Source organism: Dama dama, chromosome 18 (assembly GCF_033118175.1).
Source record: "Dama dama isolate Ldn47 chromosome 18, ASM3311817v1, whole genome shotgun sequence".
NCBI lineage: Eukaryota > Metazoa > Chordata > Mammalia > Artiodactyla > Cervidae > Dama > Dama dama.
In genome coordinates this window covers 106,667,777-106,690,288 of record NC_083698.1, presented here as the reverse complement: position 1 = coordinate 106,690,288, position 22,512 = coordinate 106,667,777, and the positions used below count along the sequence as shown (strand labels likewise).

Here is a 22,512-nt window from a genome sequence, read left to right as displayed (position 1 = left end):
AGATCCCAGAGTGGACCCCAGGTCCCCCTTGGACCTCATTTCTTCACCGCCCAGTGCTCACTTGAGCCTCCACTCAGGAGCAAACCCCCGGGCTCCACAGCTCAGCAGAGCTGAGCTGGGGCTGGGGGCTTCTGCTCCCAGGGCACCTCAACCAGGCCTTGCCTGCTTGGCATCTCCATGGGAACCACCAAACAGCCCAGTCCTTCCACATCTGCTGTAAACCCAGCCCTAGTGGCTACAGGCTGACCACAGTGCCGGGCCCAGCTCACTCCATGCCCTGCTGTGGAGGAAGTGACACCCAGGTTCCTGCAGTAACAGCACTCACAGACAGGTCAGAAACCACAGGGGCCACCCTGCCCCAGCAGGAGTCTGAAAATGCTACTTTTACCATCAGACTTACATGTGACCTACTCAATACCCTGGTTGAGTACACCACCTTCTTCCCAGTTCTGAGCTCATGGTGATTTAATTTACCTATTCAAAGGACCAGGTTAAAGGCAAGCTTTTCTCCCCAAAGAAAATATCAGAGTCTAGAAAGCAAGGAACAGGTGTCTTGGCATGATCCTTTATGTCCTGAGAGAACAGGGCTCCAGGAGTCCTGTCCCCTGCTTCAACCAAGGTGGTCCCACTTTGCCCTGTGTCATTTGAATAAAAGATTCCTCTTTTTTAAAAAAGCCTTGAAAACGGCATTGGGCCTTGCATCCAATGCTATTATTTGAAAGATGGAGAAAACTGAGCTCCTATTTGGTTCGTCCTTCATTTAATAAACACTCGTTATTTGTTACTCACATGTGTCAGGCACTGTGTTAAGTGCTGGGGACATTCCAGGAAGACTCAGCACCTTCTCACAAGGAGACTGAAGCCGAGGAGAAAACGGAAGACAGCAGAAGCTGGAGCGCAGAGTGAGGACTTGAGAGCAGGTGCGGAGAGACGTGGGGGCAGACCCAGGTCGGAAAAGGTCTCAGAGGCAGGCCACCCTCCAGCCCACGACCGCCTTGCCATCAGGACTCTGCTGTATGACACCCTCCTCGACCTCAGGACGGGGGGTCTGGTCTGCCCTCCCCCACGCCCCCAGGACCATCTAAGGCCACAGCGACGTTTGTGTGGTAAGTGGCACGCTGCTCCCTGGACCTGCCCTAACAGTTGGCCGTGCGACCATAAGCAGCTCATCCCACCCTCCTCTGTCTCCGTTTCTCCACAAACATGGACCCCTGACGCCAGGCTGCCTTCCGCAGGCAAAGGTGGGAGCCAGGTCCGCCCTCATCCTGAGGACCCAGGCTCCAGGGCCTGCCCACACCATCTCTGCAAGGGTGGGCAGCAAGGGTTGGTGGTGGCACCCTCTATGAGGGAGGAAAGGGAGGAGATGGGGTCAGCTTGCAGGCCCATGTGGCTGACTGGCCACCACACCCTTGTCCCTTCCCGCATTCTCCCACAGCACAACTGCTCCATCTCGGAATCTGGACTCTGCCCAGTGTAAGGTGTAGCCTGGAGGAGGCAGGTTCTGCCTTCACAGTTAGGGAACACCAGCTGATCTCCTCACAAGTCTGGCCTCCAGGCATGGATCTAAACCACTTTGAAGTTATGTCTACCAGGAGGTGACTCCTCTACCTTCAGAAACATAGAAAAATTGTTACCGAAACACAAGTTCATGTGTCTGACGCAGTGAAGCCGAACAATACCAAGATGTCGGAGTTTGGAACGGAGAAAGGTTTATTGATGATTCCACAAGGAGACAGGTAGCTCATGCCTTAAAAAGCCCAAACTCCCTGAAAGCCCTCAGCAAAGCCCTTTTATAGGAAAGGTGAGGGAGGGGCCTGGTGAGTTGCTACAAATGTCTTGGTGTCAGATCCTTTGTCCTCCAAGGTCAGGTCACACTCAGGTAAACACGTTTCTGTAAATCTCTAACAAATGTTATCCTCTGTTCTGACAAGGAAGGGCCCGGTCCCCAAACACAGATTTTACTCTCTCAGGTCCAGGGTCTTGGCTGAACAGGCTGATCTCAGTTGGCTCCCTCAGGGCCGGGTCCCCAGACCATGCCCAGTCATCATCGCTGAGGGAGACTGTTCCCATGGCCCAGCTGGCCCTCAGGCCACCCTGATGGCGGGGGCATCCTATAAAGACTGCCACTGCCTTTGGATCGCAGAGGCAGGGAAGGGGGTGAGGTTCACCGCTGCCTCAAGGCCTGTCAGTGGCCTTGGTGAAGACTCTGGAGCCCTGCTGGACACAGCCCCCAGCCTGTTCCCGGGGTGCCCCTCCGCTCACCTGCTTACCTCACTCTTTGCCGGACCACCAACACTCTACCAACAGTTGGCTGAATGGCCCACTAACAGTCGGCGGTTCATTTGCTGTTGGTTACTTGTGGGCGGGGCCCACTGCCGCAATGGGTGAGCAGGACTCCCCACCAATGGCTAAGCAGGACCACTAATGGGCCTGCCCCCCCATAACCGTTGCCTGGCAACGGGGCACAGGTTAAGCGCACACACAATAAGGGCTGCGCTCTGTTACAAAAAGTCTCATCTTGCTAGCCCTTGTCACACTGGCCAGGGATGGGCTCAGTCAAACTGTAACAGAGCAGGATGAGCACGGCCCTTGGCTGGCAGCCATTGCTGGGCCTCATTACTCTGCACCCTGTTACTAGGCAACAGGTCTTGCTCAGCCATTGCTGGTGCCTCAGTGGGCCCCGCCCACAAGCCTCCAACTGTCAATGAGCCACCATTATTTGTCCTGCTCAGCTATTGGTTACTTGCCACTGGTAACTGTCGGCAAGGGACCACAAGGGAAGTGATTCAGTCAAGGGTCAGTGGTGTGGTGGTCATCACGTGGAGAGTGAGCTAAGAGGGAGATTCAGACTTTCTCCGGGAGGCCCTTCAGCTTACCCATCCTTGTTGGGCCAGCGGGTGAGCTGGAGGGCCCAGGGAACAGACTGGGGACTGTGTCCTGAGGGGCTCCAGAGCCCTTACTAAGGCCCTCCATCAGCCTCATCCCAGGCCTTGAGGCAGTGGTGAACCTCTCCCCAACCCGTCTCTGTGACCTAATAGCAGTGACCATCTGTCTGGTCATAGTCTATGAGACCTGGTCTCCCCCTTTGGGCCACCTGAGGAGACTGGGGGCCAGTTGGGTTGAATGCCTGGCTCCCTCAGGGATGACAGCTGGACAGGGTGTGGAACCTGGCCCTGAAGGAGTTGCCAACTAGGATCTGCCTTCTCTTAGCCAGGACTGGGACCTGGGAGGGTGAAAATTGTACCTTGGGGCTTTACCCTTTCTTGTCAGGACAGAGAATAGCATTCATCTGGTAGAGGTTTATAGGAACATCGTTACCTGACCATGACCAGACCTCAAGAACAAAGGATCTGACACCAAGAAGTCTGCAACTAACCATACCCTTCCCTCACCTTTTGCTTTTAAGGGGACTTACTGAAAGCTTTCAGTAATTTTGGGGTTCTTAGGGCAAGGAGCCACCTACCTCCTTGTACAAATCTGTAATAAATCTCTGTTCCAAACTCTAATGTTTAGTATTGATGGGTTTCACTGTTTGTCTGGCACATGGGCTTGCGAATTTGGTAACAAAACCAGAGGCTGAGACATTAGCCCCAAGTCCTCTATGACACAGACCCCCTCCTGCAGCAATAGGAGGAACACCCTGGTGACTTGCATAAAAGAGTGAGCAGACACCCAAATACAACCTGATAGGAATCAGAGTTGAGACCTAGAAGAGTCTTACAGGACCCTCACACAGCTAGAGGCAAAACTGCTGACAGAAGGAAGCCAAGGGCCTGGACTGGAGTGGAAATCACCTCCCCAGACAACATCACTGACCTTAGCTTAGGAAGGGGATGTGAATGGGGTCATGATCTCCCTGACATGGTCAGTTAGAGGAAAAGTGAAAGTGTCACTCAGTCATGTCGGACTCTTCACAACCCCATGGACTGTAGGCCCCTAGGGCCCTCTGTCCATGGGATTCTCTAGGCGAAAATACTGGAGTGGGTTGCCGTTTCCTTCTCCAGGGGCTCTCCCAGACCCGGGGGTCAAACCTGGGTTTCCCCGCATGGCAGGCAGATTCTTTACTGCCTAAGCCACAGGGAAGCCCTCAGAGGGGTGACAGATAAAAGAGAGATCCATGAAGGGGCCTGGAGCATCTCTGGAGTGAGGAGAGTCAGGTCATCCGCCCCGCACTACGATCCTGAGCAGGATCCCAGAATGTCAGGGCTGGCGGGAACCTCGAAAACCTGGTCATCTACAGGTAAGCAAACCGGGGCCGAGAAAGAAGGGATTTTTATCCTGTGAGCTCAGACACCCTGCACGCCCTTCAGCCTCAAGTGCTGTTTACCTCCCCTTCCTCTACCCAGGCTATGGCTCAGATGGTAAACAATCCACCTGCAATGCGAGAGACCCAGGTTCGATCCATGCATCGAGAAGATTCCCTGCAGAAGAAAATGGCAACCCACTCCAGTATTCTTGCCTAGAGCATCCCATGGACGGAGGACCCCAGGGGGCTACAGTCCACGGGGGTCGTTAAGAGTCAGACACGACTGAGCGACTGACACTGACCAGGCTGAACCTCTCCAACTCCAGGAGGGCGGGGTGCGGGCAGGATATGGTCTGCAAGAGTCGCCCTCACGGAAGCTGGGCCACGTTGGCTATGGCCCAACACTGTGGGGCCAGGCCAGGGAGTTGCCGCCTCCACTGCGGACGCCCCACGCAGGCCGGCCCTTGGGCTCGCCGGTTGGCGGGCTGCAGGAGGCACGCGGGAACACAACAACCTCCAGTAAGGACAGCAAGTGAATCCACTGACCGCGTCGAAGGCCGCCCCAAGGCCTGCGAGCAGGGCCCCACCCCTTCGCCAGAGGCAGCTTCCCATTGGCCGGAGCAGGAAACCCCGCCCCTCCCCCCGCCCCCCGCGAGCAATCCCAGCACCCACCCCCCATTGGCCGGCCCGGAGGCCCCACCCCCTGGCGTGAGCCCTAAAACTGCCCCGGGGTTCTCCGAAACAGCCCACTCTAGTGAGGGGCGGAGACTTCCCACACCACCGCTGACTCCCGGAGAACAGGAACCAGATCACGTGCACTCATCGAGTCCAGCGTATTTACTGAGCAATGATGCGGCCAAGGTTTCGCCACCGTCATAGTTCTTAAGGGCCTTTAACACCAGAACCCCAACTTCTGCTTTATGAACGAGGCACCTGAGACCCAGAGCTGGAGTCTGGGGTCAAACCAGGTTCCGTCCTTCCAGGTCACGCAGCCTCCATTATTCATTTTAGTGTAAAGAAAGGTCCTTTGAACACCTATTGAGTGCCATGCAAACTCGCAGGGCCTAGCCTGGAGCCTGGAACACTGAGTGCTTTGGAAGAATGGGGAGCACCAGTGCATAGTGATTGCTCCTTCGGTCTGAGTCTCTGTATTTACATAGGGCATTAAGCATTAAAAAGGCCTAGAAGCTCTGAGCCCTGAGGCATCCCCAAGGAAACACCTGAGACTAGCTCTGCAGCTGAGGGTTAAGCTCTCATCAGCTACACTAGCACCACATCCTGTCTGCACACTTGCTGACAGCCCAGTCCTGACTGTGGGGCCTCTGGCAAGGGATGGAGGATGCAAGAACAGACAAACAGAATCTATGGCAGGCCTGGCTGAGCTGTCATTGACGTGTATACTCTGCCCCAGAAATGACAACAGTGTTTCCATCTGCCCCCTCTCTGCTCAGGACTTTAGGAGAGGTAGGGAGAGTCAGAGGCGGGCAACAGAAGTGGCACAGCCAGGGACCCAGGCACCTGGAGGCAGGCTTGAACACTGGGTGATCCACACAGTGCCAGACAGATAAGACAACAATCAGAACAGCTGAGGACCCGACTGCAGCTTTGAAATCAGCCAAACCAAGGGCTGGTCTCTAGGTAGCACCCAAAGTCGTATGATTTAAGAGGCACAAGAAGCTAGCTGCCATCAGGACATCTCCTTGAGGCCCGATGCTCTTGTCCAAACTGCCCGTCTGAACCTCTTTGCTTTGGTAAGAGTTTTGTTCCACTGAGATACTGATGGCTCCTGCAGGATATGGCCCAAAGGGAGTCTCATCTCACTCTGCACCTGAAGGATCTTCCACGCGCTCCGGAAAATAAAGGTCCTTCTTGAGTGATTCTGAATGGAAAAAGACCTGGAGATGAAGGGGGCCCTGAAGGTGAAATGAAGGTCAAAAATAGGTTTCCTATGGTTCCATTGCCGCCAAATCTATTATGACCGTGACCACTCTAAGGTGGAGGAGGATGCACTTGGGTCATAACCACGTTTGACAGATAAGGAACGTGAGGCTAAAAGATTCACCTAGAACTCCTGGCCTAACTCTGCCATGAGCCCCAAGTTCTAGAAGACACTCCGTCCTTTAACGTGACAAGTCAGGCCTGGCAATCCCACAGTCCACTCTGGCTCACCAGCCTCACTCTGAGTAGGACCTTCCCCTAGGAGAAGGACTTCCTGGGCCCATGGTGCACCTGACCCCCACCCCCCACCCCCAGATGGGGTCCATGGAGCATGCATGCACACCCATGAATACTGAGACCCTGGGGGAAATGTCATCCACTCCAGGCTTCAGTTCCCCCCCAGTCTCAGCTGATTACCAGAGTTAATCATGGATGCAAACACCCACTGAGGAAAGAACAGGAAATACTGGGAATCACTCTGGGCCAAGCACACACTTCTAGGAAGATAACTGGTTTCCAGGGCAGCAGCTGAGGCACCACCATCAGCCGGCATCCCCAGACTGGTCTGGACAGTGCCTCTGCCATTCCCACACAAGGAGGCGGCAGGGTAATTCCTGTCCCTCAGGAGATCTTGGTCCCCTTTACAACCACACATAATACTTACAAAAGCACTTAGAAAAACTATTAAAAAAAAGAAGTTTCAAAATAATAGTAACAAATTCAAATTTCTAGCGCCTATTCTTCAGGCTTTCTGTCCACTCTGCTGTTTCTCTTGTTGACGGAGAAACCCCAGGCCCTCAATGTGCCTATCACCCTGGCTCTCTTGTTCATCCATGCTACTGGTCAAAGGCCCCCACCGAAGCGCGGACTCCCCTAAGCCTTAATGGAGCCGTTATAAGTCAGCAATGTAGAAAAGGCAGCAAAAAGTGACAAACTTAGGGAACTGAAGCATCTGGTCACCCCATACAGTCTGTCATCATAAAGGCCACGGCTTCCCATTTGAATAAAAGGGGGATAAAAGTCTCCCCAGAGCCATCCCAGAAGAAGGAACCAGCGTCAGGCACGAGTGGAAAAGCTCCGCAGGGGCGGGGGAAGAGAAGGTCCTGCCCAGGATGTCCGCCTGCCTGGTCAGCCCTCCTCCGAGTGGCTGGGCCGGGGCCGCGGCGGGCTCCCCAGGAGCGCGGGGGACCCGGGACAGGGCGGGCCCACCTGGCCCCGGGCGTGCGTCTGCATGTGCACCGCCAGGTGGTGGTTGCGGTTGAAGGCCCGGCCGCACTGGGTACACCGGTAGGGCCGCTCGCCGGTGTGGATGCGCTGGTGCCGGAAGAGGTCGGAGGGCCGGCGGAAGGCCTTGCCGCAGTAGGGGCAGGCGGGCCAGCCCTGGCTGTTGCCCGTGTGCAGGCGCTGGTGCAGCAGCAGGCTCTTCCGCTGCTGGAAGAAGCGCAGGCACTCACTGCAGTGGTACACCTTGGCGGCCGCTGGCCTCCGCCCCACGAAAGGCCGCCGGCTCTCGCGCTCCTCGGGGAGCCAGCGGATGACTGGGCCGGGCACCACCACCTCCCCTGGCTCCAATGTCGAGTGCGCGTCCCCCCAGCCGGTGGGCGAGCCGCCCCGGGCCTCCCGGTGCTCCTCTTCCACATGGCTCCGCTGATGAATGGTCAGGTTGATCTTCAGGCGGAAGCTCTGGCCGCAGTCAGGGCAGGGGAAGGCCCGCTCTCGCCGACGCGGGAGGACGCGGGGCGGCTGGGCCCCGGCCCCCGTGGGCCGGGGGTCCCCTGCCCGCGCCCGGGGGACGCCCCCCCCGTGAAGCCGGCCAGAACCCCCGGTCCTGCTCCTGGGCCCTTTGGGGATTCCACACGCGGCCCGGCTCGGGGACGCCCCGGGGAAGGGCGGGTCCAGCGTCATCTCGTCCTCGGATGGTGCTTCCGTCTTGATGACCACAGCGCCGCCCCCTAGCAAATGGAGTCTGCGTTGATTTCCGGGCGGGCCACACCCAGCCCCCTACCGGCCCCCCTGACACCCAAGCCAGGCTCCAGACACACCAGCCCGGCCCACACCGCCTTCCCTGAGCCCCTGCTCCAGAGTGCTCGTGCCTGGGGCAGGGAAACCACGCTGCAAAACCAGGAGCCGGGGCCAGGGGTCAGACCAGAGGACACAGATGGGTGGAAAATGAAGAGGACACAAAGGCCCTTATCCTCAACCCTGAGACACTCTGGCCTCGCGGGACCCTCCAAAGTTCTGAGGACTTTAGCTCTGATCTATGACAAGGAGCCCGCAGGCCCTCACGGCCCCCAGACTGTAAGAGCCTTCATGCCTGGAGCTAGCGGGTGACTCGGCCGGCCCAGACCTACTGGGCCACATGACAAATCCACACCAAGCATCCACCACCTGCCCCGCCCCATGCTCTCAGGTGACAGAAAGCAGGCACGAGGCCTGGGCTTCCCAGCTGGGCCTCAGTGTGGGTCCCGCCTGACTCTGAGGTGGGACTGAGGCAGCGATGGGTGGTCTCAGCACCAGCTCGCAGGGGTCCCCATGGCCGGGGAGGCAGGCCCTGGCCTCAGTCCTGCCTGGAGCCCTGCGTTCACCCACATCCTCCAACTGCTGCTCCTCTGGCTTCCCCTGGAGCCAGCCCCCAACCACACTCTTCTCTGACTGCCCCCCCGCCCCCAGACCAGCATCCGCCAGCCTTAGCTGCCAGACCACACAGTCAGCTCCATGGTGACAGCGAACCTGGACCCCTGCTTATGAGAACGAAAACCTCCACCCTCAACGGGCAACTTCCAGGGTTCAGGACAGGAGTGATTTCCATTGTCACTGAAGCCTGAGTTTAAACCACAAGCTGGGAGGCCACTGAGGATGAGAGCTGTTAACTGGTGAGCCCCCAGGTAACACCCAACAGCAAGACTGTGGGTTCTCTGCTCAGGGCTCACCTAGGAGTCCTCACAGATAACTCATGGCAGAACCTCATTTCTACGTTAGAAATGACCCTCTGTTTTTAACTTACTCCTCCAGCTACAGAATCATTAAGAGCCTAAGAATCATCTAAACTTTGAGGTAAGAAACCTTGTTGCACTGAATAGGCTGCCACGGTATCCTCGGGCTTAGGAACTAGTGAGGGTCTCAGGCCCTCTTCTTTGAAGAGGCAAGGCTCCCAGGTCTCTTCATCTGAAGCCACCCACAACCCCAAGGGATACCCAGATCACGCATGTGCCTCCCCCAAAGCTGGAACCAGGGTGGAATGGGGGCAGGCTGGATCCCTTTCTATTGGGCCAGAATAGGCAATAATCGCTTTACTTTTTCCTGCTTATCAGGGTGTAAGGCCGGTTTACTGAATACGCACAGACTCTCAGCAGGAAGAACTAATTTCAGTCACAGGCCACCACACTCAAACTGTAAGACGTGAGAGGTGATGCGGCTGGCTGTGTCACAGGGCGGCCGTGAGGCGGCCTCTGCCACCAGACCGCCCCCTGGCAGCTCACGGCTTGTCTGCAAGGAGCACCTTCCCAGCCAGAGCAGATAGTGATGGGGAAGAACTGGACCACAGGTGACTGGGTCCTCAACGCCCCAGGAAGTAATACTTGGGGGTGAGGGGGGTGCCCTCGGGAGGAAAGCCCTCCCCAAGTCAATCATGCAAGCCCGCCCCCACTCCCAGAGGGCCCCCGAGGTCTCCCGAGGCTCCGCTGAGGCCATGGGGCCTCCTCCCTTCACTCACCCGGCCCCAAGCTGGGCAGGATGTCCCTGGGAGGGCAGGTTGATGACTCCCCATCTGAAGAGTCTTCCTCTCGTTTAACTGAAGACAAAATGCTGATGCCAGCTGGGGGCCCTGTGAGAGAGAGTCCCATGAAGGCCTTTCCCAGCAGCTGGCCCCGGAAGGAGACACAGCCATCCCCCAGCAGGCCCAGGACGTGCTCCAGGTCCCGGGCCCAGGAAGAGGAAGCGCCACGTTCTGTCCCGAGGGTAGCGGGTCCCCACCTCCAGCCCCCCAACCTCTGCCTCAGAGGTGAAAAGAGCACAGCGGAGGCCATGCCCCCAACTCCTATGCAGGTGGTGCTAACAACTGGCCCTAAGCTTCGGGAGGTCATCCTGACGGGCCTCCAAAGGACAGAAGGTTTGGGGAGGCCCCAGGGCCCAGCGCCAGAGCAGGGACAATAAGAAGGTCTAGTCCTCTGACACCCTGGCTGGGAAGGAGGGACACAGGGAATTGGGGGGAGTGTGTCACCCATATTCAGGGGAACCCATAGCCAGTGGGGAAGATGCACAGAAGTAAATGGACAGAAAGCACCCCCGGGACTGAATGGGCAGGCTGGCAGGAGTGGGGACGCCAAGTTAGCAAAAGAGCAGTCTGGAGACAGAAAACAAGGCTCCGGGTTATCTGCTAAATGCTCTCTGGATCATAATCCATTTTTGTGACAGGACAGGCAAGAATGTTCCCTTAAACAAAAGCACAGAACACTGGGAGGGGTGACTGGAGCCAGAGCCCTCAGAGGCCTTCCGAAAGAGGACACTCAGAGGGACACACACGCTGGCACCGTGCCAGACACACAGTCGTGCCGCTCCGCTGACGTGACGGTCCTCACACTCTGAAGGGGCCCACGCCCCGCTCCTGTGCCTTTCTTCACTCTAGCCAAATTGGTGTATCTGGCCCCCAGCATACCTGAGGAGCCCACACCTTTGCTCAGACTGTTCTCCTGCTGAAAATACCCTATGTTCCCAGCAAAATGCACCTCTAAGGCCTGTCTCGGGCCGTTTCCTGGGAAGCCTGTCTGCGCAGAGCAGCCGGCTGGCCCCCCGCCGTCTCTCCTGCCCTCGAGCTGCAGCGCTTCTCAGGCCGCCTGTCGGGTCCTTTTGGCACGGCTGCCCAGCGGCCCTCACTCACCAGTGCACGTTTCCGGCGGGGTCACCCTTGTTTCCCAGTCTCGCTGGTGCTCCAGGGCCTGATCTTCTTTTGGCTCCTCCTGGGCAGGGCTGACAGGGCCGGTGATCTGCTCTGGGTACGGAGGAAGGCCTGGGGAATGCAAATCAGTGATTCTAAGGGCGACACAGAGGCCTCCCAGGATGCTGGGGAGTGGCTAACTGCAGTCACCTGGCGCATCAGGTCAGCCACAGGGTATGACAATGAAGTGAACCTCACTGATGGTCTAGTAACTAGATTCCAGGCTAAAGAGAAAAAGAAATGGTACATATAGCATGTGAAGTTATCCGACAGGACCATGACACACAGGACCAAAGATCTGGCTGTTTTTAGGGAATCCTGGCTCGAGACAGTTTGACAGCAGTTCCCAATCCCAAGTCCTCCAGCGGGCTGCTGTATACAGATGCCCTGGGGAGCACCCCCAAGATTCCCATCAGTTAGCTCTGCATGGGCCTAGGAAGTATGCATTTTTTAAAAAAGCTTCCGAGGGGAAGAGACATGAATATTTCACAGAATGAAAAATTAAAATGGCCCATAAACAAATAAAACTACACCGGTACCACAGCCAAACAGACACTACAAGAAAATTACAGACCGATATTCTTTACGAACATTGATGCAAAAACCCTTAACAAAATGCTAGCAACCTGAATTGGACAGCACAGTAAAAAGATTAAATAGCATAACCAAGTGGGAATTTATTCCTGGAATGCAAGGATGGTTCAACATGTGAAACTAGACCAATGGAATACACCACACTGAGAATGATGGGTAGAAAAATAAAAAACACATGATTATCTCAGTTAAAGCAGGAAAAGCATCTGACAAAATTCAATACCTTTTCATGAAAAAAAATTAAGAACAGAAGGAAACTACCTCCATATAATAAAAGCCTTAATAAGGTAGAAATTCAAACAATATGCTATGACATAGATGAACCCTGATGATGTTATGCTAAGTGAAATAAGCCAGTCACACAAGGACAAATACTCTATGATTCCCCTTACATGAAGTACTTACTTAGAGAACTCAAATTCATAGGGACAGAAAGGAGAATTCTGGTTGCCAGGGGCTGAGACAGGGAGAGAGTTATTGTTTGATGGAACAGAATTCCAGTTTGACAAGATGAAAGGATTAAGAGATGAATGTTGGTGACGGCTGCACAACATGTGAATGCATTTAGTATCACTGAACTGTACCCTTGGAGTTAATATGGTCAATCTTATGTTATACGTATTTGATTAAAGTAAGAAAAAAAATAAAGTGCTGATACACAGTACAATATAGATGAACCTTGAAAACATTATGTTAAATGAAAGAAGACAGACGTGGAAGATCATGTATTATATGATTCTATTTATATGAAATGTCCAGAATCAGCAAATCTAGAGAGTCAGAAAGCAGGTTTGTTGTTGCTAGGACTAGGGGGGCTTGGAAGGGGTTCAGGTGATAGCTGAAAGATACAGGGTTTGTTTCTGAGGTGACAAAAAATGTTATAAAATTGACTGTGACTGCACTTATCTATGAATATTCTAGAAACCACCGAAAGTGAAAGTGAAAGGGGCTTTTCTCATAGCTCAGTTGGTAAAGAATCCACCTGCAATGCAGGAGACCCCGGTTTGATTCCTGGGTCAGGAAGATCCACTGGAGAAGGGATGGGCTACCCACGTTAGTCTTCTTGGGTTTCCCGAGTGGCTCAGATGGTAAAGAATCCACCTGCAATGCTGGATACCTGGGTTTAATACCTGGGTTGGGGAGATCCCCTGGAGAAGGGAAAGGCTACCCACTCCAATATTCTGGCCTGGAGAATTTGAGTCAGACGCGACTTTCACTTTCACTTTTACTGAACTGTATGCTTTAAAATGGGTGAACTGTATAGTCTGTGAATTATTTCTAAAAAATCTATTTTTTTAAACTACACTGAAATATTCCATACCTATCACGCAGACTAAAATCCTACAAGTCTGACCACATTCCCTAGTGGCAAGGCTGTGGGGAAAGAGGCCCTCTTTCACAACACTGATGGTAATGTAAATGATACAACATCTTATGTGTCTGAATGCCATTGAAGTTACATCAGAATGACCTAAAGGTCAACTTGAAGGGGTTCCCAACAGCCAAGAATGGGACAATGTAAGCATGAAAATAATGGTTGCAAAGGACTACATGTATAAAATATTCACCTACAAAGTTATAATAATAAAAAAAGGAAGAAAGAAAAGCCCAAGTATTGGTCACCTTTGGAGGCTTCTAAGGAAGCAACTCTTCATTCCAAAAATTGATGAAAAGAAATATTTAAGCAACTAATCTGCCTTTTCTGTACAGACTATATTTCAAGGTAATCAAAAGAGCTGGTTAGGGAAATTATTCTTTATAAAAGAATTTCAGCTACTAGGTGCCAATGCCCACATGCTTAGTCGTGTCTGACTCTCTGTGACCCCCTGGAATGCAGTCTACTCGGCTCCTCTGTCCATGGAATTTTCCAGGCAAGGATGCCGAAGTGGGTTGCCATTTCCTCCTTCAGGGTATCTTCCTGATGTAGGGATTGAACTTGCATCTCTTGCACCTCCTGCATTGGCAGGTGGATTCTTTACCACTGCACCACCTAGGAAGCCCTCAGTTCAGTCGCTCAGTCGTGTACGATTCTTTGCGACCCCATGGACTGCAGCATGCCAGGGCACCTAACAGGGAATTAGGTGCCAAAGTAATAGCCAAATTTCACCATTTTACAACCCCTAATTCAGTAATGAATCCAGGCAAGTCTTCAATGGCCATTGAACTCATTAGGTGAAAAGTTGATGGGGAATTTTATAATAGGAGGATAAAGCTGATAATCACAAAAAGAAAGGCAACCAAGTAAGACCTGAAACTATAAGACTCCTAGTAGAAAACATAGGCAGTAAGCTCCTTGACATCAATTTTGGCAAAGATTTTTTTTGGATTCAATATAAACAAAGGAACATCAAACTAAATATAAACAAATATAAACAAGGGGAAATACATCAAACTAAAAAGCTTCTACACAGAAAGGGAACCATCAACAAAATGAAAATGCAACCTACTGAATGAAACTATTTACAAATCATTTACCTGATAAGGGGTTAAGATCCAAAATACATAAAGAACTCACACAACTCAATAGCCAAAAAAAATTCAATTAACATTTGAAGATCTGAGTATCTGAATAGACATTTTTCTAAAGAAGATGTACAGATGGGCAGCAGGCACATGAAAAGATGCTAAACATCACTAACCATCAGGGAAATGCAAATCAAAACCACAATGAGACACCTTACATGTCAGAATAGCTATTTTCAAAAAGACAAGAAATGACAAGGATGTGGAGAAAAGGAAAACTTTGCACTCTGTTGGTGGGAATGTAAAATGTTTCAGCCACAAGGGAAAACAGTATAGAGGTTCCTCGAAAAATTAAACATAGAACTACCATAAGATCCAGCAATGTAGGGTTTTTTCCAAAGAAAACAAAAACATTAACTTAAAAAGATCACTGCACACTGCGGCATTATTTACAATAGCTGAAATATGAAAATAACTTGAGGGTACCAATAGATGAATGGATAAAGAAAATGTGGTGTGTGTATGTGTGTGTGTGTCTATGTATATATATACACATATAAATATAATGGAATATTATTCAGCCATTAAAAAGAATGAAATCTTGTCATCTGCAACAAACTTTAGGGTATTTTGCTAAGTGAAATAAGTCAGACAGAGAAAGTGATCTCACTCATACATGGAATCTATTAAAAACAAACAAAGATAGAATAGGAAATGGTAACCTACTCCAGTATTCTTGCCTGGAAAATCCCACAGACAGAGGAGCTTGGCAAACTACAGTCCATGGGGTCGCAGAGTCAGCCACAACTGAGCACGTCAGCACATACCATGATCTAAAATGGTTGTTTCCTTTTGTATTCCTACCAGAAGAGTTTGGGACTTCCAATTCTTGCATATCCTTGCCAATATGTTTAGTCTTTTAAAATTTTGACCTTTTTAATAAATGTATAGCAGTAGGAAAAAAACCAAAAAACCAACAAAGAGGGGCTTCCCTAGTGGTCCAGTGGTCAAGAATCTGCCTGCCAATGCAGGAGACACGGAGACACACGGGATGGATCCCTGATCCAGGAAGATCCCACATGCCACAGAGCAACTAAGCCCCTGCATCACAACTACTGAGGCAGCACTCTAGAGTCTGTGAGCTACAACTACCAAGCCCACCTGCCCCAACTACTGCACCCAAGCACCCTAGAGCCTGTGCCCCATGATAAGAGAAACCACTGCATTGAGAAGCCCACGCACTGAAACTAGAGAGCAGCCCCTTCTTGCTGCAACTAGAGAAAGCATGCATGCAGGAACAAAGACCCAGCGAAGTCAAAAATAAATAACTAAATCTTTAAATAACAAACAAAAACAAGATCACAGATACAGAGAACAGATTGGGGGTTACCAGAGGTGAGGGGTACGGGGTAGGTAGAACGGGTGAAAGCAGGCAGAGCGTGGCCTACCCTGAGCTAAGGGGCCTGCGCGCCTTCCCGGCCTCGCAGTGTGGGAAGGGCAGGAGGGCAGGGACACGCGTGGACTGTCCCAGCCCCGGCCACGCCCCCACTCACCAGCGCCTGGCCTGCAGGGGCGCGCTTCCTCTCTCTCATTCTCTTCCTCTCGGCCCCACGGGCCTTCAGGACAAGGCTCCTCTCCCCTCTCCATCCGGGTGAGGATGTCCGGCTTGGAGATGGCATAATCTGCGTGCAGAGTAGAGAGAGAGCTGGGTCAAGATCGGACACCCGCCACCCAGGTGCCCAGAGACGCAGCGACACCTGGAGGAACAGAAGCCAAAGCTGCGACAGAGCCTGCAGGAGGCCCACCTGTGGACAGGGGCCCAGAGCATCATCTAGACAGCCTTACCCAGGGAGACCAGCATCTCGTAGTTGCCCCTCATCACGTGCTTGTATAGCTCCTTCTGCCAGTCATCCAGTTTGCCCCACTCAAGCTCAGAGAAATACACGGCCACGTCATCAAAGGTCACAGGCACCTGGAATCACAGGGTCACGCAGGCTCACCCCACGCCGACGGGCAGGGGCCGCGGGCTGTCCCACCCCCGGTGCCCAGGGCTTACCTTGGGGGCCTCGCCCTTGCTGCCCGGGGGCAGCCGCAGGATCCAGAAGTTCCTGTTCCTCAGCAGGTTCTCCACGTTCTCCAGCCGCCTCTGCAGCAGCCCGTACTCCTGGAGCAGGGTCCCCAGCACGGCCCACTTGCCCTCCAGCTGGTTCCCGAACTCCACGGCCGTCTTCTCACAGTCGGCCAGCTTCTTCTCGGCCGTCCCTGCCCGCCCCTCCAGAGTCAGCAGGCGGGTCAGGCAGGAATCCACCTTCTTTTCCAAGGCCTGGATGGCGGCCACCACGGTCCACAGTGTGATCTCCGTGGAGTAGAGGTAGGAGTTCTTCTCAGTGGCCAGCTGGGGTGATGGAGAAGGAGTCGAAGGCCTTTCATCCCCTGTTGGCCTGTCCCTCTCTGGAGCCTGTCCAGCAAAAGCAAGGGGAGATATGATCACAATTATCCAGTGAGATGTCCGTCTCAAAGAGAAATCTCAGGAAGGCACCTGCCCAGGTGAAGCCCCACCTGGGATCCTGAGGACCCAGCAGGAAGCGGAGGGGGCAGGGGGGATATCCATCCTCAAGGACAGGCTGGACCAGGGTGTTGGCAAGTGGGAATCAAGAGGAAAAGCATCTGTAACCTCGCACAGGTGACTTCCCTTCCTGGTCTCGATCTCCTCCTCTGACACTCAGAAGCTCGGTGGCACTGGTACTACTCACCAGCTGGCTGAGCTCTGCAAAGTTTATTATGCATTTCAACTCCAACCCCACATCTGTAAAATGGGGGTAATAATAATACCTACATGATGGGATTGTGAGAATTAATGATACTGTCTTAGTAAAAAGCAATTAACATGATGCCCAATGTGGCAAACACTCAATAAACGTGAGCCCTGTGTTGTTGAAAACGAGGAGGATGTTGAGCTGACGCTGGGTCCAACTCAGGGGTGCAGTAAGTCGTTCATATGGCCTTTCCGCTCCACCCTGTTCATTACATTGTCCTTCAATGTCTTGGGGGCTTCCCTGATAGTTCAGTTGGTAAAGAATCTGCCTACAATGCAGGAGACCCCGGTTCGATTCCTGGGTTGGGAAGATCCGCTGGAGGAGGGCATGGCAACCCACTCCAGTCTTCTTGGGCTTCCCTTGTGGCTCCGCTGGTAAAGAATCGGCCCACAGCACGGGAGACTCGAGTTTGGTCCCTGGGTTGAGAAGATCCCCTGAAGAAGGGAACGGCTACCTACCAACTCAATGAACATGAGTTTGAGTAAGCTCCGGGAGTTGGTGATGGACAGGGAATCCTGGCGTGCTGCAGTCCATGGGGTCGCAGAGAGTCAGACACAACTGAGCAACTGAACTGAACTCATTGTCTTAGAAATGAGCTTCTGAAGTGCCTCAGCTGACCTCGGGGCCTGATGACCAGGCCTCAGCCCCAGTTCGTCTCACTAAAAGCCTTGCTGGGCAGAGGGACCACTTCACTCCTTCACTGTACTCATCCCCATGGTCAGATCACCATCAAGTCCTACCTGTGCAACTTATAAAACTGTCTCAAGTCCATCCTTTTCTCTCCTACTCTGCCACAACTAGTCCAAGCCCCAGTCACCTTTCCCCAGAACCGTTGCTACTCTGCCCGGTTGGCTTCCCCAGTTCACCCTTCTTCCCCCGCAATCCATTTCCCACAGGGTGACCAGTAATCTTTTAAATACACAGACTAGAGCATTTTAGTTCCCTGACTGATAGCTTCCCGGTGTACCCAGAATAAAATCTAAACGTCTTATCATATCCCAGCCTACCTCCTTGACCTTATATCCTCCTGGGTATTAACTACAGGCCAGCTCCCCTAACCTCCTGGGATCCTTAGGATGTACCTGGCTCTCTCCTCCCCCTTTGCCTGAGAGCTTCCCTCACACCTCTTTACGCCTGGCTCCCCCTTCTGTAAGACTCCAGCTTAAACACTGCCTCACAGAGACCTTCACCAACTGACCATCTCAACTAGGTCATCTCAACTAGGCCCCCTGCTAGCCCTTCCTTCACAGCACTGATAATCTATGTTCGCGCCGTGTTATGGCTTGTGTTGTTCCCCATGAGGACATAAGATCCATGGGACATCAGCTCCATGAAGGTATGTATTATTCACCGTTGTATTCCCAGCTTTGAAAACTGCCTCATTCATAGCAGATGCTCAGTAAATGCCCACTGAATGAGTGAATGACTACACAATTAAACACATTCATTCAATAACAATGACTAAACACCTATCAACAGCAAAGGTACAATGGGGATGCAGAAAAAAAATATGTGGTTCTTCCTTGTGCTGGAGAAAAGTTATGTACATAGACAGTCAAATTAACCGTGTGATACCAGGGGCTAACGAAAGTTGAGGGCAAGTCTATCCTGTTGGGCAAATGTTTTGGGGATCTCAGGTGCTGCAAGAGAGCAGAAGACAGGCAGATGAGAAGGGCCAGGAGAAGTGTTGAGAAAGTGGTCCTGGGCTAAGTGGGAGCTGAAGATGACACCTGTAACCCCAGGGAAAGGACTTGCTGGGGGCTTCCCCCAGGGAGCAGGGCTGTAAGTCCCAGGAACCTCCATCCTCTTTTTTGCCCTTGCACTCAGAGAGCCCTTAAACACACACACACACACCAAACTCACCAAAGAGGAAAGAAAAAGAAAGTGAAAGTGAAGTCGCTCAGTTTTCACTCTCTGACTCTTTGTAACCCCATGGACTGTAGCCTACCAGGCTTCTCCGTCCATGGGATTTCCAAGGCCACAGTACTGGAGTGGGTTGCCATTTCCTTCTCCAGAAGATCTTCCTGACCCAGGGAGGATTGAACCCAAGTCTCCCACACTGCAGGCAGACGCTTTACCGTCTGAGCCACCAGGGAAGTCCTCCTTAAGGAAGGGAAAGTTCCTCCTTAAAAAGTATCCAAAATAATCAGTATCTAGAAAAACCAAGGCTTCAAAAACCTTGTTAAGATGTATTAATAATGACAGATATGCATTGATGGCGCAGTGGTAAAGAACCCGCCTGCCAACACAGGAGACCGAAGAGAGGCATCAGGAAGACCCCCTAAAGAAGGAAATGTCAACCCACTCCAGTATTCTTGCCTGGAGAACCCCATGGACAGAGGAGCCTGGTGGGCTACAGTCCACGGGGTCAGGAAGAGTCCGACACGACTGAGAGACTCAGCACGTGTGTACGGTGGATTGAGCTCTTCACAAACGTTTTTCTACTATGTCCAAAAAAAAACACAAATAAAACAACAAAAAAAAAACGCCAAAAGGTTCTTTTCTCCAAACTGGACACACTGTATATTATCAGCCAACATTCCAGTATCTGCTAATCTTTTATAAACCACAACAAAAAACAAAAACACCCGCCTACAAGCCCTGCAGCAAACAGCACTCAACACCTTCTCTTTGCTGTCAGCGCACGTGTGCACCCGAAAGGGGACCCAACTCCGGGTGGGCATCAGGCTCTGGCCTCGACTCGGTGGGCAACTCTGGGCGCGTTCCCCCGCACCAGCCTCAGACAGAACCGATGGAACCGGGGTGCCTGTCCACCCGCCCCACCCCCCGGCCTGTCTCCGGGCCGCCGGGCCTCCAGTGAGACAATGGACGGGAGGAGACCGCCACTCGGTTCCAAGACGAGGGCTTGTCATCTTAAGTGTGACCGCAAAGTCCGGCCGCTCCCCCGACGTCGGGGCCGCCCACCCGCCGCGCATGGCCTGGCGTTTGGGCCGCCCAAGGCGCGGCCGGGACGAGGGCAGCCGGGCGGCCCGAGCGGGCCGGACGCGCGGGCGCGGGGCGGAGGCAGCGGAGAGGAGGCCGAGCCACGAGCCGCTCGGGGCGCCGCCCGGCCGAGACCCTCGCGGGCCCACGCGGCGGCCCGGGGCGGCTGGGCGTCCGCCCGTGGGGCGCTTACCGGGGCGGGCGCCGCTTCGGCCATGGCTGCCCGCGTCCCTCGCTCCGAGGCTCTCCTCCCGGGGGCCGGCGCGGCGCGGCGGCGGCGGCGGAGGCGGAGCGGAGCCGCCCAGCCTCGGAGCTCCTGCCGGGGCGGCCGCGAGCTGCGTCCGAGCCACGTGCCCCGCCGGCCCTTTAAACAAGAGCTGCGCTCGCGGCCGGGCCGGAGGCCACGCGCAGCGCCCCCTGCAGCCCGAAGGACCGCACGCCCGCGGCCTTCGGTGCCCACCCGCCTCGGGCGGCCGCGGGGTCCCGCCGGGCTGCCCGCCCTCTCCTGGGCCGCGGGAGTCGACGCCGGGGCCGCACGCGCCGCGGGGCCCACCGGCCAGGCTTCAGTCGGGCGGAGCCGATCCTCGGGCCCGGGCCGGGCGGGTGCTTGGGGGTGGGGGGTGGATTCCAGCCAGTAAGCTAACAAAGGAAACGCGCTGGAAACTTCGAGGCTTTGGGGTAAGACGCTCAGTCATCGCCGGGTGACCTCAATTGTGTATGCACTTGATCTGCCGTTTTAACACCTCTAATGGACCCCAAATAACTGTTAGTTTGGGTATACATTTTGCACGGGGACAGCCAAGGTGGAGTGGGAGGGATCGATAACTATTTTTAAACTTTTATTAGTTTTCCGGAATAAAGAGAAGGATCTCAAGAAAACTGCATTTCGTTGAACCAACCAACCCTGCCTCCTTCGTTCCCTTTGGGGATCCAGGGTTTCCTCCGCCTTCCCCGGGGCCCGCCTTCCCAGCAGGTACCGGCTCGAAGGCCCTCTCTGCCACACCCAGTTGCCACTCGCCTGTCAGCTACCAGCTGGGGGTCCTCTGGATGCAGAGGACTAAATCCACCACTAACTCAGGCCCTGAGGCATTTGGAATAAACGACTCAATCTGGGACCTGTTTTCCTCTCATCTGCAACCCACAGAGCCTTACTCTGGAAAACCACTTAATCACCTAATGTAAACTTAAAGGGGCTTCCCAGGTGGCTCAGTGGGCAAGAATCCGCCTGCAAGGCAGGAGAACGGGATTCCATCCCTGGGTCGGGAAGATCCCCTGGAGGAGGGAATGGCAACGGCAATCCGCTCCGGTATTCTTGCCCCGAAAAGCCCATGGACAGAGGAGCCTGGTGGGTTACAGTCCGTGGGGTTGCAAAGAGTGGAACACGACTGAGCCGGCGCTCATGTGCATACACCTAGAGTAAAATACGCTTTACTTCCCTGGTGGTCCAGTGGCTAAGACTCCACCCTGCCAATGCAGAGGGTGTGGGTTCGATTTCTGCTTGGGGACCTAAGGTGCAGGGCAGCCAGAAAATATGTATATATATGTATATACTGTATACATGTATATATATATATATATGTATACACATAAAAATATATGTATATGCTGTATACAGTTTAAGCTTTACTTTCTATCTTTTCTGCAATTCGCAATAATCTCACTCTGTCCAACAAGCCTGGAAACTCTTCCAGGTTTGGAACAGTTAGAAATTAGTCTGCAGTTTTGTTTCTTTATGTTTTCTTTCTTTTTTTTCTCTTGGGAGGGAGGGAGAAAATGATTAGCCCATATATCTTGATCCAAGCAAAAGTTAACATAGTTAACATAATTAACATAGAGTTCAGTTAACATAGTTTGTGTGTTAGTTGCTTAGTCGTGTCTAACTCTTTGCAACCCCAGAGACCGCAGCCCACCAGGTCCCTCTGTCCATGGGATTCTCCAGGCAAGAACACTGGAGTGGGTAAGAACGCAAAAAAAATTGATACCTTCCTCAGGTCAGGTGCACCCCTAGAATCTGGGACAAGGTTAGGAAGTATTACTTTAAGTAACAAAGTATATATGGTATTCATCCTGGGAATCCTTGTTGAAGTAACCTGATCTAAGACAGTTTGCAAACAAAAGTGTACCCCTCAGTTCTCAGCAGGGGTCAGGCAGACCAATGTATTAAGGACTACAAATTTCTTATAATTTTATAAGTTGTGATCTCATAAAATAAGAGTTAATGTCCAAGGCAAACAGAAAGAGTCTGGAAAATGGATGGGAGAGGAAGAAGATGTTAGAATTTCACAGGCTTTGCTCCGGGAAGAGTGCTCTCATTTTTGACAGGTGGTCGGAGTTTTTTAGAAAAGAGTTTCTGTAAGTCAGTATTCAAGTTTTAGTGTCCTGATCTCCTGGAGTGCTTATTAAAACACAGATTGCTGGACACGGGTCTCAGAATTTCCAGGTCTGAGGCTGGAGTCGGTGGGGCGGAGGGGGTGTGGCATACAAAATTTTGTTTCTGTTTGCCATGAGGTGTTGATTCTGCTGGTTGAGTGATCACACTGCCCTGCCCATTAGCTCCCAAAGCTGCCTCCCATTCCCAG

General features: G+C 53.0%; 1 protein-coding gene across 1 annotated transcript; it reads right to left on the bottom strand.

The window, feature by feature from the left end:
• Nucleotides 1–1,692: 1,692 nt before the first annotated feature.
• On the bottom strand, nt 1,693–20,201 carry ZNF783 (zinc finger protein 783). Its single transcript, XM_061166021.1, has 7 exons — nt 20,127–20,201; nt 16,231–16,632; nt 16,020–16,146; nt 15,728–15,856; nt 11,061–11,189; nt 9,897–10,007; nt 1,693–8,136 (listed from the first exon to the last, which is right to left on the bottom strand). Exons 1-7 carry the CDS (start codon nt 20,148–20,150, stop codon nt 7,313–7,315), a joined length of 1,746 nt encoding a protein of 581 aa, XP_061022004.1. The 5' UTR covers nt 20,151–20,201; the 3' UTR covers nt 1,693–7,312.
• Nucleotides 20,202–22,512: the final 2,311 nt, after the last annotated feature.

Bases quoted from the DNA above. Each gene is read 5' to 3' on its own strand.
- ZNF783 (XM_061166021.1), bottom strand. From the start codon at position 20,150: ATGGCCGAAGCGGCGCCCGCCCCG. The intron at 16,147-16,230 runs GTAAGCCCTGGG...CTGTGATTCCAG, and splicing joins GCAAGGGCGAGGCCCCCAAG to GTGCCTGTGACCTTTGATGA. The intron at 10,008-11,060 runs GTGAGTGAGGGC...TCTCTCTCACAG, and splicing joins CCCGCCGGAAACGTGCACTG to GGCCCCCAGCTGGCATCAGC.